Source organism: Lithobates pipiens, unplaced genomic scaffold, assembly GCF_037356315.1.
Source record: "Lithobates pipiens isolate NorthernLeopardFrog02 unplaced genomic scaffold, aLitPip1_a1.2 Scaffold_14, whole genome shotgun sequence".
Taxonomy (NCBI): domain Eukaryota; kingdom Metazoa; phylum Chordata; class Amphibia; order Anura; family Ranidae; genus Lithobates; species Lithobates pipiens.
The window spans coordinates 2828539-2847169 of record NW_027507728.1 but is presented as its reverse complement, the minus strand read 5'-3'; the positions used below and the strand labels follow the sequence as shown (position 1 = coordinate 2847169).

Genomic DNA, 18631 nt, shown 5'->3' with positions numbered 1-18631 from the left:
TCTCGTTGCTAATGTTGTTTACTAATTGCTTGATAAAATTCTCTCCGTGTATCTTCAATTTCCTGTTCTGGCAATCAGCAACTGAACAATTTCCACGAATTCTTCAAGAGCTTGTGCATGTAGAAGAGAACAAGATAGGCAATACATTAAAGTGTTCCTAAACCCAGGACTCTGCGTTCACTAGATCTGGACTCAGTCACAGTACACAGAACGTGGAAATGCAATTATTTTGGTAATTACTGCTAAATACCTTTTCTCATTAGCAGTATATAGCTGTCTTTTGACTTCTATCAGTGTCTGGTTAAAGCTGGTAGGAGGAGTTTTCATTCTGCACTGACTGTCCTATCGGGATGCAGGACCCCTGACCCTATATCTGGACAGTGCTGATTGGCCCTGTGCTGATCACATGCACCCTCCCAAGAAAAAAAGAAAACTAGCAATACACACCAAACTGAGCATGTGCAGCCTATTCCCCACTGTATTATCAGGAGATATATATTAAGGACAATGGAAGGAGAACAGGGTCAGAGGAGACAGGATCAAACAGCCTTTTTACACAATGCAGAGGATTAACCCCTTAGGTTCCAGAGTGGGTATAATGAGCATGCTTTACTGCATATACAGCCTTTTACTGTTGTGGTTTTATTAACACTTTAAATCAAAGAGAGCTGCAAGTACTTTCACTTTGTGTTGGGGGTGTTCTATAGGTGGATTACATTTAGGCTCTGTTCACACTTACGTGGGTGTGACAGTGCTTGCATTTTTGCTTTTCGCATTTAGGGCATCCCATTGATGTCAATGATCTGCCCTATACACGAAAATCACACAGACGTTCATGACCTTTTTTTAAAAACAAAACAAAATGAATATTACTTTTTACTATGCGTTTCGGGTTACCATTAAGCATTAATATCACTGCCATGCGCCTGCAAGAGAGATGAGTGTTTTTTTTGTGCATTGCAGCAACGTGCACAATTTTGTGTGTCTTCGGCATTGCACAAATGTACACCTAGCCTAATTGTCTTTTATTGTTTCTGTTTACCTTTGACTGCCTTTTCCTTGGTAAAGTCAGCTTTACATATGGGAGAAAATTGCAGAATTATTATCGCTCTCTTGTACAAACATCTCAGAGAAAGACGCAGATTGAACAATGAAAGGAAAATATAGACATTGGTGTTTGTTTAATAAACAAGTTTTACTTTGCACTTTTTAATCAGATTTTAAGAAGGCCTTATAACTTTATTCTATTGTGAGAGTGAGAGCCCCTGTCTCGGTGAAAATGAGTGTAAAATGGACACAGGTCTCTCAGACCCCTTTCACACAGAGGGCGTTTTGCAGGCGCTATAGTGTTAAGTCGCGTACACACGGTCGGAGAATCCGTCAGAATGCGTCTTATCGGACCGTGTCGTCGGATAATCCGACTGTGTGTGGTATGCTTCGGACTGATTCCGCCCGAATCTCCGTCCGACCCAATTTTCCAACTTGTTGGAAATATTTCCCGACCAACTGGGCTGGTCGGACGTAATCCGATCATGTGTAGAGAATTTTGATCGGACCAAGTGCCACGCATGCTCAGATCAAATTCCTACATCAAAGCTATTGGCTACTAGCCTGAATGTAGTCCCATCGTAACGAAATTACGTCATCATGTTCTGAAAGATCGGATTTTTCGACAACTTAGTCCGACCGCGTGTATGCAACAGTTTCGGACACAATCCGTCAGACTAAATCTGACGGACAAAATCTGACGGATTTGGTTGGCAGAATCTCCGACCGTGTGTACGTGGGCTTAGACAGTACAAATTGTGACTACAATTAAGTATTTTTGTAACTTTTGACATATATTGATCCATGTATCTGTTGCAGAGATTTGTGCTAACCACCAACCAATGTCAACCCCCTAAAGAAGGCTAATTAGCTGAAACTCATTGGGATTTCCATTGATGGTGTATCAATTTAATTTGTCATGTACATGTTTGTTCTACCTCTGCATAAACTTGTGTTTGTATGCCTCACAATACTATTTTTATCATGTTTAGTGGTTATTTCTATACACCACATGGTCCCTGTTTCAGGGCCCATTTTAAAGTGGTCCAATAAAAATTTTACATTTTCACCTCCTTTTTGCTCATATTTACACTTTCATTCAATAATAATTTTTGTGGTATCCCAAAGTCCCAAGCCCCCGCTTCTGCCAACAATTGTGGGGTTTGTTTCAGGGCTACAGTAAAATTGTAAAAAATAATGAAAAGTAAAAATAATTAAAAATGAATAATAAAATATTACTGACATTGTTCACTGCCCTATTGACATTGTTCACTACTCTACTGGCTGACACCATCCACTTCCCTACTGACACCACCCACTGCCCTACTGACACCACCCACTGCCCTACTGACACCACCCACTGCCCTACTGACACCACCCACTGCCCTACTGACACCACCCACTTCCCTACTGACACCACCCACTGCCCTACTGACACCACCCACTGCCCTACTGACACCACCCACTGCCCTACTGACACCACCCACTGCCCTACTGACACCACCCACTTCCCTACTGACACCACCCACTTCCCTACTGACACCACCCACTTCCCTACTGACACCACCTACTTCGCTACTGACACCACCCACTTCCCTACTGACACCACCCACTGCCCTACTGACACCACCCACTGCCCTACTGACACCACCCACTGCCCTACTGACACCACCCACTTCCCTACTGACACCACCCACTTCCCTACTGACACCACCCACTGCCTTACTGACACCACCCACTTCCCTACTGACACCACCCACTTCCCTACTGACACCACCCACTGCCCTACTGATACTGTCCTCACACCAGCCACTTCCCTATTGACATTGTCCACTGCTCTACAGACTAACAATGACATTTGTTTTATTATATTTTCAAAATTTTCCTTACTCTGTAGTTCGGTATAAAAAAAATGATAGATGGTTGCAGGGATTTTCTAGCTGTAGTGCTGATTGCAAATGATGCTGACCTTCTCTAATGTTCAGGAGTTAAACGGTATCTAAATTCAAGAATAAAAGTGTGTTATAATGCAATTTACTATTTCTTAGATGTGATGGCTGCATTAGTTCCTTTTCTTCAGGCCCATCAAGTAATCATACAGCAACATTCATTATGTCCTAGGGTGACAACAGTTACTTGTCCCCCTTAGCCCTGGACTACAGACCACCCTCCCCCCCTCCTCTTCTCTATAACATGGAGGGTAGAGATTTTATAGTCCTCAGAGTGAATTTATACCCATGTAACTGAGAAGAGTGCATTCAGCACAGACCGAGAGCACTGGAAGTTATCAATTGACAAGATTTCTGACAGAATCAGCTTGTGTTTTTGCACTTATTGAACAGATCTAACAAAAATCTTTCAATGATATGTATGACAGATCAAAAGGAAACAAATAGGAGAATTTTATTGTTAGGGTTAACATACCCTTTAATGCTTATCTGGCCAGAGTCTTTAACATTACATTTATTGGGACATACTGTATTTATCGGCGTATAACACGCACCTTTTCCCCCTAAAATCTGGGGGAAATCGGGGGTGCGTGTTATACGCCGATCCCCCTCCTTTCCTAACCTTCTGTGCCGCTCTCGGCAGCTTTCAGGTATTTTCGGCCGTTCTCGTCTATTTTCGGGCGTTCTTGGCTATTTTCGGCCGCATTCGGCTTGCGGCTTTCCAAAAGCCACCGAGAACGGCCGAGCGCAGCCAAAAATAGGCGAGAAGGGCCGAAAATACCAGAAAGCCGCCGAGAACGAGCGCCGCCGAGAACGAGCGCCGCCGAGATACACAGGACATCCGCTCTGTATCTCGGCGGCACCATTTTTAAAATGACACTGACAAGCCTGCAAACGACTGACAAGGCTGCAATGCAAGGCTGCAAACGACTGACAAGGCTGCAATGCAAGGTTGCAAATGACACTGATAAGGCTGCATTGATGGGCATTTAAATGTAAGTTTTTTTTTTTCCTTAAACTTCCCTCCTAAAAGTTTATTTTCTTTTAAATTCTCTCCTAAACTTGGGGTGCGTGTTATACGCCGATAAATACGGTACATTCATTTTAAACAGTCCCTTTTGGTGTTTGAAACTCAATGTGTAAATTGATGTTGGGAGACATTGAGAAAAAGAGGCCTAATGATGTGATAATTATCTTCTGCATATGTGTCACTTGGCGTGTTCCTAACCATCATCCTCCTCTTACTCCCCAGATCCTCTCATCCATCAGACAGTGCTGTGACAACAATGTCAGATCTAAATATGGGATCCGGGGATCTGGCCCAGGACTCTGCGAAGATTTTAGAGAACAATCTGCCTCCTCTCTGCCTGAAGCAAGTATTTCCAAAGTATGCCAAGCAATTCAGCTACCTACGAGTGGTGGAACGAATTGCGACACTCTTTCTCCGATTCCAGGGAATCCGTGGCACTTTGAAAATGGGACCTACCGGCTTCCGGACATTCATTAGGTGGGTAAAGTAAAGGCCATAGCTCCGTCCGTCAGACATAGCTCTTTCAGGTTGAGAATTAGCTGGCAGTTGGGCCAGGTATGGATTGCACAGACTTCCCACTGGATCTCCTTACACATTACTGCAGTAGAAATAACATTTTACATAGTAATAGAGTTAACGTGTCTGTTATGGGGGTTTTTCCACAAACAGTCCAGTAGGGGGTCCAAATAACCAGATCAAATAGGCTAGACCAGTGTTTCTCAACTCCAGTTCTGAAGGTGCCCCCAACAGGTAATGCTTTCAGGCTTTCCATTATTTTGCACAGGTGATTTGATAATTTTCATTGCCTTAGTAATTACCACAGCTGTTTCATCTGAGGGAAATCCTGAAAACATGACCTGTTGGGGCGCCTTCTGGACTGGAGTTAAAAAAACACTAGGCTAGGCCCGGCATGAGACCACATTATTTTTGAGGTTCTGGTCTCTACATTCATGGCCTTATTGGCAACAGATTAATATGTTTAGTTTTTTAAAGAATATTCACCTTGCACTTTTTTCTCTGATTTCTGCAAGACCAAAAGAAGACTGCAGAATCATGTGGAATTCTATTGTCCTGTTGGGTCCCTATGACGGTGGCCATTTATACATTAATTCTCTCCAATTTCTCCCTTTCACATGCTGATGTTCTGATCCTGCTGTTTCCTTTTGTAGTCAGTAGAGCTGGCAACATTTTTCATCTGTTTTCAATACTCATTATCGGTTTGTAGAATGGCCACTTCAAACATAATTTGAACACAAGTGGCAGAAAAGCTAGAAAGAAAGGCGGTCATTGATTTAAACACATTAGTGATTAACAGTTAAATAAGCTGCATTTTCAGATTTTATTCCTCTTTATGATCTGTGATACAATAAAAACAACAATTTTCTCACCAATAAGAACCCCTGGCCTTACCCATAATAATGTTAAAGCTTTTAAAGGGGAACTCCAGACAGATTAACCACTTAAATACAGTGCACTTCCTGCCCAGACCAATTTTCAGCTTTCAGCGCTGTCAAACCTTGAATGACAATTGCGCGGTCATGCTACACTGTACCCAAATTAAATTTTTATCATTTTGTTCCCACAAATAGAGCTTTCTTTTGGTGGTATTTGGTCGCCTCTGGGATTTTTATTTTCTGCTAAACAAATAAAAAAAGACCGAAAACTTTGAAAAAAATAAAAATCTTTTTTTGTTTTAGTTACAAAACGTTGTAAATAAGTACGTTTTCTCCTTCACTGATGGGCACTGATATAAGTAAGTTTTTTCCTTCACTGATGGGGCTGCACTGATAAGGTGGCACTGATATGTGGCACTAATAGGTGGCACTGATGGGCACTCTGGCAGTCACCTGCGGAGTCCCTCAAGGCTCTCCTTTGTCACCCGTTCTCTTCAACATTTACATTCGCCCACTCCTTCATATCATCAGATGCTCAGATCTCTGCTTCCACTCTTACGCTGACGACACGCAACTTTATTTCCGGATCAATGAGAAAAAAAATCACCAACAACAACTTGAAAACTGCCTCAAATCAATAGAGGACTGGATGACCACTAACTCCCTCCAGCTGAACGAATCAAAGACAGAGCTTCTTATCTTACACCCAAATCATAAGCCCGCAACCAAAACCTCCTGGTCTCCACCAACCATCTTTGGGCAGACTATCTCCCCAAAGACCAAAGCCAAGAGTCTCAGAGGTTATTTTAGACGCTCAAATGTCAATGGATGCGCAAATAGGAGCAGTAGTCAGTGGATCTCACCATCTGCTGCGCATGCTTCGCAGACTCATCCCTTTTATCCCAAAGAATGACAAAGCAGTGGTAGTTGGAACAATCATTAATTCAGGACTGGACTACGCAAACTCGCTTTACATAGGATTACCACAATATCAACTGCGATTACAACTGATCCAAAACACGGCGGCAAGGCTGATAACAGGAAAAAAACCCTGGGAATCCATCTCTCCTTCGCTGAGGAGCTTACATTGGCTAACCGTAAAAAATCGGATCACGTTCAAGACCCTTTGCCTCACCCACAAATGCGTGCATAGAGAAGCTCCGCAATACCTAATGGAGAAAATAAATCATTACACACCAAACCGCAGTCTTCGATCAGCCAACAAAAACCTCCTCCTCGTGCCCAAAGCCCGGTATAAATCCTAGGGGGATTGGAGATTCACTGTCCAAGGGCCTCGGCTATGCAATGCTCTACCAATCAACATCCACCTGGAAGAAAATCACCTGGCTTTTAGGAAAAAACTCAAGACCTTCCTCTTTTAGCAGATGATCAAAGCTCGCCACAGCACCTAGAGGCGATTCAGTTCGCATTGTGCGCTATACAAGTATTTAATTCATTCATTCACTGATAGGTGGCTCTGATGTGGGACACAGATGGGCACTGATAAGTGGCACAAATAGGCACGGATAGGCGGCACGGATGGGCATGGATAGGCGGCATAGATGGGTAAGCAGCTGTACTGTTGGGTGCTGGTGACAGCTCTTCCTATTCCCTGTCTGTTACAGATTGAACTACCATTGAACATTTTTTCCTGTATTGTCTTTTTGGGATTATGATTTAAAGTGGTTGTAAACCCTTACAAACCACTTTGACCTACAGGTAAGCCTATATTAAGGCTTACCTGTAGGTCCAAGCAATATCTCCTAAACCTATATGGTTTAGGAGATATTTGCCCGAAAACGGGCACCGCTGTCTACGGCGCATGCGCCGTAGACAGCGGCGCGCAGGCGCACTGAGCGCGGCAGTTCCAAGAATGGAGCTGCCGCATTTGTCGACTCCCGTGCGCATGCGCGGGAGTGACGTCATCGCAGCTTCGCCGAATGACAGCGGCGGAGCTGCGAGACGCCACCAGCAAGATGGATGCGGCGGACTACAGGGGACAGCGGCGACTTCGCTGGCTCCTGTGTCAGGTAAGTGACACATAATGGATGCGATGCGATGCATAGTAGTCCATTATGCTTTACCTTTGCAGGGAAAAAAAGAGGAAGTAAACCCATCAGGGTTTACTTCCTCTTTAAGCACTGCACCTTAACCATATATACACTTTTTGTTGACTTCCTTCAATATTGTGCTGGCTGCTGATGTTTTATTGAATCAACTGATATCAAAAACCTTTAGCGCAACATATTTTATTATTTTTTAATAACAAGAAGGGGAGGAGTGTGTCCGCTCTCCTCCCTCCCTTCTACCCGGCAGTACCAGCTATTACAGTCCCACCCCACAGATGGGTAAGCGGAGCCAGGGATACCTAGCAGAGAGGGTGTGTGCAGCATTTGGGTGACAGCCCAGGCACTAGGATAAATTTACTTGTCGCCATTGCAACCGGGCATGTGGGGTTTGTCGAGCCCAGGTGTAAAGCATGTTAGGATGACCGTATGATGCTGCAGACCCTAATTGCTTTGTAGTGTTGCCACTTCCACTGTTAGCCTTATTTCTGGTGTGCAGGGAGAAGGTTTTAGTAATATAAAAATATCAATGTTTAAATGTTTTTATTGACATGAGAAGCTCCATAATTTATATTGATCATAATTTCTCTGCATTCTCAAACACAGTGCAGCTCAGTCTTTTCAAGGGATTTTGGAGGTCAAGCTGCTATCCTGTTAGCCCCTGTACACACGGTCGGAGATTTCCACAACCAAATCCGTCGGATTGATACACCATCAATGGAAATCCCAATGAGTTTCAGCTAATTAGCCTTCATTAGGGGGTTGACATTGGTTGGTGGTTAGCACAAATCTCTGCAACAGATACATGGATCAATATATGTCAAAAGTTACAAAAATACTTAATTGTAGTCACAATTTGTACTGTCTAAGCCCCTGTACACACGGACGGAGATTCTGCCAACCAAATCCGTCGGATTTTGTCCGCCGGATCTTGTCCGTCGGATCTTGTCCGAAACTGTTGCATACACACGGTCGGGCCAAGTTGGCGAAAAATCCGATCTTTCAGAACGTGATGACATAATTTCGTTACGATGGGACTACGTTCAGGCTAGTAGCCAATAGCTTTGATGTAGGAATTTGATCTGAGCATGCGTGGCACTTGGTCCGATGAAAATGCTCTACACATGATCGGATTAGGTCCGTCCGGCCCAGTTGTTCGGGAAATATTTCCAACATGTTGGAAAATTGGGTCGGACGGAGATTCGGACGGAATCAGTCCGATGCATACCACACACAGTCGGATTATCCGACGACACGGTCCGATAAGACGCAATCCGACAGATTATCCGACCGTGTGTACAAGGGCTAAGACAGCAGGAGCAGAGAATACTGTGATAGCACTGCAGATTGCTGCCACATCCTCACTTGCATGTTTTTTCTTTATAAATCCACCTTTCAGTTTTTGGGACACCCACTCTATAACTTCTAGGGTGACCTATAGCAATTAAACATTACAGAAATAATCATCATCCGCCAATTCATTTCTACCTAGAAGTGGCAAAGCCACTAAGGGAGGCAGTTGATTGGCCTTCAGCTTTTAAGTGTCACCTCCTTCTGTACATAAATCACCTTTGTATCCAGATAATTCCTGTGAGATTCATTATGAATGAATGTTACGTAGCGCAACAGTATATAGGGGTTCATTTACTAAAGGCAAATTCACTTTGCACTACAAGTGTACTGCAAATGCACTTGGAAGTGCAGTTGTAGATCTGAGGGGAAGATCTGAAATGAGGGGAAGCTCTGCTGATTTTATCATCTAGTCATGCTGTTTTTAAAATGCTTTTTTTATTTTCCTTGCATGTCCCCCCTTAGATCTACAGTGACTGCACTTCAAAAGTGCACTTGTAGTGCAAAGTGGATTTGCCTTTAGTAAATAAACCCCATCCCATGCATTTCAGATATGTTCTGATATAATCCCTAGCAGAGCTATTTTTGGATCTGAATGAACATGTGTGGAGCATAGGGTGTTTAAGGTATTAAATACATACTCCCAATGTTTATGCAGTTTATTGCAAGGCCTTTAGTAAATAAACCCCATAGTTACTGTTATATCGTTTTCCGAAAAGAAAAAAAGTTAATACTTTAAAACTTGCAATAAAGAACCCATTGCATTTTGTTTGTGCTTCTTGCACTCCTCACCAAAGTTCTACAGATAATGTATTATCGCTCTTATTCTGAAAAGAATTGCAAAGGCCTTCCTGTAATTATACATTTTTATGTAGCTGAAAATGTATTCGTCACCTAAAAGTAATTTTTACGCCTGCAACTTCAAGGTGTGTAATTTTTCATTGTTCAAAACCTTGTAATGTGTTTCTTTCATTTACTCCCCTTCCTCCACTTTCTCGTCCTATGTCTCTCTCTATATTTTTATTCCTCTCCCTTTCAGAGGGTTCAGGATAATACAATATAATTGGGAACTCTCTCTTTATCATCTCTTTCCCATCTCGCGCTCTCTCTCTCTTTGCCTATCCCTCTTTTGCTATCCCTTTATCTATCACTCATAATTTGTCTTTCTGTGTGTTATTTCTCCCTCTATTCATTTATTTTCTAGCTCTCTCTTTCTATCATAGCACCCCTATTATTTTCCTCTCTATCTCTCTTTCCACCCCATTTTCCGTTACAATCTTTTTTATTGAGATTTAAAATAAGTAAACAAAATCAAGTACAAACTAGATCTGTATGTACGAGCAGTGGCTACCATAACATATGTGGAGAATGAGGGGCCAAGCACGGAGCAAAAAAAAAAAAAAGGTCCATAATCGGGTATGAGAAGCTAAATCAAAGTTATCAACCATGAAGAGACCCATGTAGCATAACATATGAAGCTATATTTCTAGAAAAGGGGTAAACCCCCCCAAAAAAAGGTGGGCCATATTTCAGGTCAATATTGTAGGCCCAGTAAATGGGTCAAGCAGGACTGTCCCTTCCCACCCATCCAACTGGGCAAGTGAAAACCATAATATAAGATTTAACTAATATAATAAACACTATGGCACCAAGCCATTGACTTGTCAGCTGAACACCAAGAATCAACAGAATATCGATTATATCAGCTACATCCCCTATAAAGTAGTTTGTCACATATAGAACTTGACCAAAAGCCTCAAATCGAAGATTAAGGTCTTGTTAAAGGACCCATAATGTACTGAAGTAGAAAGGTAATCCAAGCAAATAAAAGGAAAGGGGGGGGGGGGGCAGGGGGAAAGGGAGAAAAAGAGAGAGTAAGGGTATACCTGTCCGGGAGTTTGCCAGCAAGTCAATTTTGACCTTAAGGGGGTTGATTACTAAAGGCAAATCCATGTTGCACTACAAGTGCAAAGTGCACTTGAAATTGCCCTGAAAGTGCACTTGGAAGTGCAGTCACTGGAAAATAAAAAACAGCATTTTAGCTTGCACATGATTGGATGATAAAATCAGTAGAGCTTCCCTGCATTTCAGATCTACCCCTTACATTTAGCTTGACTGCAATTCCAAGTGCATTTTCAGTGCGTTTTCAAGTGCACTCTGCACTTGTAGTTTGTACTTGTAGTGCAAAGTGGATTTGATTTTCATAAGTAACACCCAAAGTGTCAGGAACCTGTAGGTAAGAGAGCCAGGGGATTTTTCATGTAGCATGATCTAAGTGAGCTTTCGCTTCATTAGAACCAAATTGATCACTGGGCTCTTCCATGCAGTAGCTATTTTGGCCATAAAAAACATGAATATTTTCCACTGGTTCATTGAGCAGTGCGATTCAAGGATCTTTAATAATATTAGCCAAGGTAACCAAGTAAATTGGGAAATGAACTCGTATACAGAATCGACGGACTTTGGGGCAGGTCCACCATATGTGGAGAGCAGAGCCCACTTGGCCACAGCTTCTGAAGCAGGGGTGATGAATCCAAGTACATTTTAGAGAGACTTTCTTGCACTAAGTACTATTTTGCGAGCACCTTGTACCCTGCTTCAATCAGGGCTACATTTGTGATGCCCTTATGTACTTGCGTATTCCAGGTTCACCAGTCCTCCATCTCAGGAGCAATACCCAAGACTCTCTTCCAAGCAATTTCGATAGCAACGTTTTGACGAGGGAGAAACAAGAGTGTTGTACAACATGGAGATGCCACCTTGCTGAAGAGTCTCTTGTATAAATTTGTTTTCGAACTGAGTTCTAAATGCAAAATCGGGACTCTTTGTCTGCAGAAAATGCAAGAAATTGTGTATTTGTTGTAGATGAAAATTCTCAGGGGGGGGGATCTCCAAATCTTGCACAAAATACGAAGAGGGACGTACCCCTCTATGATCAAGGAAGTGTCTTATGCAATAAATTCCCTTGTTCATCCACCATCTAAACAGAGCAGGTGACATTCCTGGCGGAAATTGAGGATTATTAAAGAGGGGGCGCTACAGGAGTATGGGGAGAGCAGAGAGGCCATCATTTACAGGTCGATTCCCACAAGCCAATTGAGTGGAAAAGTCTAGGGCACAAAATGACCTTTAGAAATTGAGGGAGGCCAGAGCACCAAGTATATTGGCAGTGGGGAGCAAGTTTCCACCCCCTTTTCTATTTCCTTTTCTTTTTGTCTTTCTTTCTGACTTGCTAACTTTTTTGCTCTATTTCTCTGTCCCTCTTTCCATTCTATTCCTCGATCAGTTTCTCTTTTTTCTTTTCTCTCTTTTCCCTTCCCAGTCATCCTCTGTTTTTTTTTTCTCTTCAGCATACGGTGTTTTTTCTGAAAAATAAAGACCTTACTTGATATTTAATGGACAGTGAAGCAGTCGGCAATGAGAATTTCTGGATTAAATTCTTATCTGGTGATAGTAAAACATGAACCTGAACATAATGACCCAGGTGGTCCTGCTCTCGGCAAATGATCTCCTATATCAGTGATGGCGAACCTTGGCACCCCAGATGTTTTGGAACTACATTTCCCATGATGCTCTTGCATGCTGAAGTGTAGTGGAGCAATATGGGAAATGTAGTTTCAAAACATCTGGAGTGCCAAGGTTCGCCATCACTGTCCTATATTGTCACCGATCACAGGAACTGGATGGGATGCTGAGGTTGGGTTTATTATTTTCTGGTTTGTGAGTCTCTTTTTGCTGATTATTTCTGAAAATCCACAAATCCGAGTAATTACATAGTTAATACTTCCAGTTTCCAGAAAGTCAATATCGGCTGCATGGATCGATGACCTTCTTACCATGGTCTAATCTTTTATCGCGCACATCTGCAGATTGATGCAATTAAACGCGGCATCTTCCAACAAAGGAGTGATGGATTTTCTGCTCTCATAGTCTCTAAGGGTAACTGTGTTTCGTCTGTTGGTAAACACATATGAAAAGTGCAGCAAATAGTTTGCAATTTAGAGATGGTAGTTTCCCTAAAAAATTGTAGCACCAGTCTTGTTTCTCCTGCTGAACAATTAATTGCTGTAATAGTAGTTGTAAATGAAGATACGGGCATCATATCCTCGTCTGCCACTGTTGCTGTGTATGCACTGAAGATAAAAAGTTCTGCTGATGTTTTGCCATTCCTTTGCTGCACACAAGGATTAGTGAGCTTTTCATGTAAAGTTTTTAGACTGCACTCGTCCACCCAGGAGGTGATTTCTATTCACAATATGTCACACTGGATTTAAAATTTGTTAAGCAACGTGTTTTAAAGGGCGAATTAGATGACATTTCCAATGCACTCAGTAGGAAGTCGTGTTCCATTTAAAGTGTCTGAATTTGTTTAAACATGGTCGTCATCCTGTGATGTGCAGCTAGGTCCGATTGTGACCGGTATATAAATCGAGCGCTCTGCTTCTATTTATTATCCTTTCTTTTAATTGGTTTTCCTGTAGGGTAGAGCTGCTGGCACAGAATATAGTAATACATTATTCAGGAATATGTGGAATAAGACTTATTTCTCCTATCATCTTCCAGGACAGCACACCTAAGATGAGAGGCTCCTCCCTACAGGAAACGGAATCAATTGACAGCTGTTACAGCCCCCACCCTTCCCGTTGGCCTTCAGTATTGATTGTGTTTCTCCCTATACAGCAAAATGTGTGTTGTTTTCTCTAACCAGAAGACCGGGGAGGGTTGGATGGTACCCCTGTGAGGCAGTTTCAGGGACACTGAGGAGGGTCGAACTAACCTGCAGTCTGGATACTGCATTCTCCCTCTAACAGGTCACCATTATGAAGCATTTGGGCTGGGTGATCACTTGATGCGGCCATTCCCGATGAGGACCTTTACCCCAGACCAGAGGGTTTTTAACTACCAGCTGGCCAGAGCCAGAAGAGTGGTGGAGAATGCTTTCGGCATAATGGCCAGCCGGTTCTGCCTATTTCTGAAGCCAATCAACATGGCGGAATATAAACTAAACCATATAATACTTGCATGCTGCATTCTACACAACTTTCTCAGGAGAAATGCTACGAACTATGTGGCCTCAGTTGGGCCACAGGCCGGATTTCCAGAACAAACAACAACCCTGACGGTGCTTGAAGCTGGTGTCCTGGCTTCCCTCCCCCTCAAAGTGCCTGGGAGGTCCGTCAAAAATATATGGAATACTTTGCGGGTAGGGGGGCCATTGATATGCCAGCAAATGTTTGATAAACATTTTTTAAATACATTTTTAACTTAAACTCAAATAATATTTCATTTGATTTACTGCTTGTGTTTTTTAGCTGTCTCCTAGGTTCTCCAATGGGCTTTTCTTTTTGGCCATTTTTTTCAATAGTGCAAACGTAATTTATTTGATACATGAGGTGACAATCTTTTCTTCAGCTAAATGTTATGTTGTGGGTCTACTACATACACACACACATAAAACACATAAAAAAAATATCATTTTCAGCACCATGAATTCATTGTTTTGGTCCTGAAACTGGCCTCATTGGGGCAAATCCACTTTGCACTACAAGTGCACTTGAAAGTGCACTGAACTGCACTTGGAGTGCCAAGTGGATTTGCCTTTAGTAAATAACCCGCATTGTCACTGTAAACACCAACTTACTCCAAAAACTGGTATTGAGTATTGAAAGAAGAAGCCACACTTTGTACTTTGAGTAAAATGTTTTCTACTCAACATTCACATGGCAACCATAGAAAAGGGTTTTGAACAAACCGACATATTTGTTGTATTGTACATTTTTAGGTTTGACAGTAGAAATAGCCTTTCTTGGGTTAAACAGGCATGTTTAAAACCATAAAACTTACACAACTCAGGAACTTACAAAGTTCAACTTTGACAAAGTGAAGGCAATATCAGACATTAGTATGTCAAAACTGCTTTGATATTGCCTTCATCAAATGGGGTGATTGTGAAAGCCAAATTTTGAAGACACAAATTGGGAGTCAAAATGTGGATTTCCCTCCTGATGACATGCCTAATGTCAACATGTGCTAGCTCCCATCATGGGGATCAATGGATCCGTTTCGGGGGTGCAACCCCTTCCTTCCATCTACTTTAGTTGCGAGGAAGGGGTTGCACCCACAAAACGCGTACATTGATATCCCGTGATGACAGATAGCACATGTTGACACACTGTGCGCATCCTCAAAATTTGGCTTTCAAAATACTTTAAAATAGTTTGGAAAAATCTGAAAATTAAAAACAAACTAGAATAATTTTGGGGTGTTTTAGATTTTGCCTAAAACATCAATGATGTTTTTGAGTCTTTTTTTTCCACATCATTGATGTCTTCCTTGATCTTCTGTAAATCACGATTGTACACCATGATCTAACTGATGAGGACATGTGCACTTGCACTTGTGAAATGAGATTCTTCTTCCACAACATCCACATCACCTAAAATAAAAAAACACACCATGTATTATAAATATTCAGGCATACATCTATTACCTGAAGCTGTGGTCTCAGACACTCACCTGTTGTGGTCACTATTTCACCCACTTCATAAACCTCTCCTTCCTCCACATCCTGAGGTTGTTGCGTGGTAACTTCCCCTTCTTTATGAGGTTGGGGGTCCCTGGTGTCCTCTGTTGCCCTGAGTCTTTTCTCCCCTATGTGAATTAAAAAAAGGTATACTTGGCACACAGATATTTTAGGGCAGAAATAGGAATATGAAACATTGCTTGGAAGTGTTGTACAGTCAGTGTTGTACAAACAGTTTTAGCAGAGTTCCAAGCTGAAGACATTATTTTTTTCCCTTTCTAAAGCTGGAATACTTACCTGTTTTGTGCATCACCCCTAGTATCCACTGAATCACCTGTGTGGGACACCCTAAAAAGTTTGTTATGGTGTCCCACACTAGTGCTCCTGCGTCCAGATGTGTAAACAGCTGCTGAGTGTCCTCCTTACACTGAATCAAGTTTGCATTTCATTCTAGTTACAAACCCATCTAGAAAACAATGTACTAAACTTATTTCAATACAAATAGGCATGAACAAATGTAGTTAACCTGCATCTGCCAAAAACATTGTATTAGATGTTTACTACAAACGATTACTGTGCCCACGAACCTGAAACTTGCCATTTTAAACTACAACAGTAAAGAAAAGCACATGGACCAGCACGAACGTAATAATAATAATAGGAACACACGACAAAATACTTACTTTTTTGCAGCACTCTCTTGATTCTTCTGTACTGGTCCTGCTCCCTCAATTTGAGGTCTGACCATCGTTTCCTCAGTTGATCCTTGGATCGCCGTACTCCAAAATTCTTCTGCAGACTTTTCACAACTTTAGTCATGATCTTGGCCTTTCTCTCATTTGGGTTTGAGTAAGGTCCATGCTTCCCATCATAGTCGGCCCTCTTCAAGATGTCCGCCATCTCCACCATCTCTACAAAGGACATATTTGAGGTCTTAAATCTCCTCTGGGATTGTGACGTTTGTGGCTCCGGGCTTTCGTCGTCCTCCTCGTTGCTGCTCTCATCTGCATGCACTTGCTCTTTCTTCGCCGCGTACGTACGATCTGTGATCGGAGGATGGAGTAGCGTAAGTGCCGAGCGTGATAACTAAGGTACAATTTTAACTTGGGGCATCAGTGGCCTATACTGCTTATATATTGAGGCCTATATTGGGACAAGATTATGAGAGTTTATCCTGACATTAGGGTTTGTCTTGTGTTGGGTCTTAGAGATAAAGTGGATCAATTCAATGATCACAGCTTCCTCCCCCAATTCATTGATATGTACAGAGAGCTACCTTGTCTGTGGCAGATAAAACACCCCTTGTATACTAATAAAATAAAGAGGCAGGCAGCGCTCGATCAACTGCTGGAATTGTTGAAGCCGCAGATCCCCATGGCAAACAACTATTTGAAGGCCAAAATTGGTGGCCTGAGGAGCACATATGAGCGCAAAAAGGTGCAGGATTCCATGAGATCAGGAGCAGCAGCAGATGATGTATATGTACCTGGGCTCTGGTACTACGACAGACTGCGATTTCTGTCAGACCAGACTGAAATCAGGCCATCACTCTCAACCCTTCCTTCCACGCTTCCTTCCACCCCGGCTGAGGCTTCCGACATCCAACCTGGGCCTTCCACCCAGGAAGAAGATGTGGAGAAGCCCAGCTTGAGTCAGGTATAGCATTGTTTAACATATTTCTCAAAATTGTGTTTGAAGAACAATAAACTAAAACTATGTCCCATTTTCATACACAGAAAAGCCTCAGCCAGGAGGTGGCAGGGGAAAGTGGCAGCCAGGAGGTGGCGGAGGAAAGTGGCAGCCAGGAGGTGACAAGGGCAAAGTAGCAGCCAGGAGGTGGCGGGGGAAAGTAGCAGCCAGGAGGTGGCGGGGGAAAGTTTCCTGGATCATGGTAAATGAGCCAATGACAGCGATTTTACATGATAAGCTACGGCTGTTTGAAAAGGTTTGGGACCCCTGGGTCAGAGATTTGAATGGAGACCCTCGATCCATACCCACCTAGAGTGGAATCAGGAGGATGGGATAGAGCATGCGGGGTCATAACCTACTGCCTTTCCTTTTCTCTTTCTTTCTCCTCTTTTACCCTTTTGATATTTGCTGCTGTATCGCGGAGGTTTTGTCATTTTAATTTATATTGATAGTACAGGGTGAGGAGTAAAACAACCCCCCCCCCCCCCCCCATTTTCACAGGTGACATACCAGCATTCAGATGTGAGGAAAGCCATAGGTTAGGTGTGCCTTGGGTGCATACCTATCCAGCATTTCTGAGCCCAGTGATAAAGCTTCCCTTTAATCTATTACCCTTAAGTGGGCTTCCCTTTAGCCATCACTATGACCAGGAAAAAAAAGCGGGGGCCTATAAGTGTTGTCTGTCAGGGAGCCTTTTCTAAATCATTCTCCTGAACAGAGTAGTATTTAAAACAGATCCACTTTGTTGACCAAAGTAGTTTGGGTGGCCTGGGATTATTTTGACATGGTTCTCTCAGCAATTGGTATACCGAACCATTTGCAATCCTTCATAAGAGCTCTATATACCTCTGCTTCTGTCTAGTCTAGGTCAATGGCCAACTGTCAAATGCCTTCCAGCTCCACAATGGCACCGGACAGGGATGCCCCCTCTCGCCGCTACTATTCGTACTCACACTCGAACCCCTACTACACAAAATAAGGCTTACCACTGACACCAAAGGTGTTACAATAAAAAAAAAATCACTTCTACAAACTGGCTGCTTTTGCCAATGATCTCCTTCTCTTCTTAACTGATCCCCACATCTCGATCCCAAATCTACTAAAAGATTTAAAGCTTTTTCAAACAATTTCCAATCTCAAAATAAACTATTATAACTCTATGAACATACTCTGTTTTTACATGCACCCAGCTCCCACTTCTTCCCCTGGCTCCGCAGCGGCAGAAGGAAGTTCACCTCTCCCCCGTTCCCTCCCTGCAATCTTCTGGGACATGTCACAGGTCCGAGAAGATTGCCCGACCATTCACAGCGCGCAGCAAGGCTTACGTATATGCAGTGTGCGCCTGGCTGTTGTGCAAAAGTCGAGCACTCACAGTTAGAATGCTGGCGCCTCAGAGAGGAGAGGGAGAGGAGCGGGGCTTCATAAGCCCACAGCGCTGGACCGTGGGACAGGTGAGTGATTATTATAAGTCAGCAGCCACACTTTTTGTAGCTGCTGACTTTTAAATGGATGGAACTCCACTTTAACCTCCCTGGCGGTATGATTCAGTCTGGAATAAGGTGCTGAAAGCGGTACAATTATTT

General features: G+C 42.8%; 1 protein-coding gene across 2 annotated transcripts in view; it reads left to right on the top strand.

The window, feature by feature from the left end:
- TTLL11 (tubulin tyrosine ligase like 11) overlaps positions 1–18631 on the top strand; it is a 193148-nt gene that overhangs the window by 154584 nt on the left and 19933 nt on the right. For both annotated transcript variants that reach the window (XM_077479183.1, XM_077479184.1), the window contains exon 7: positions 4249–4503. In XM_077479183.1, coding sequence (XP_077335309.1) covers positions 4249–4503 — 255 coding nt within the window. The remainder of the gene's footprint in view (positions 1–4248; positions 4504–18631) is intronic.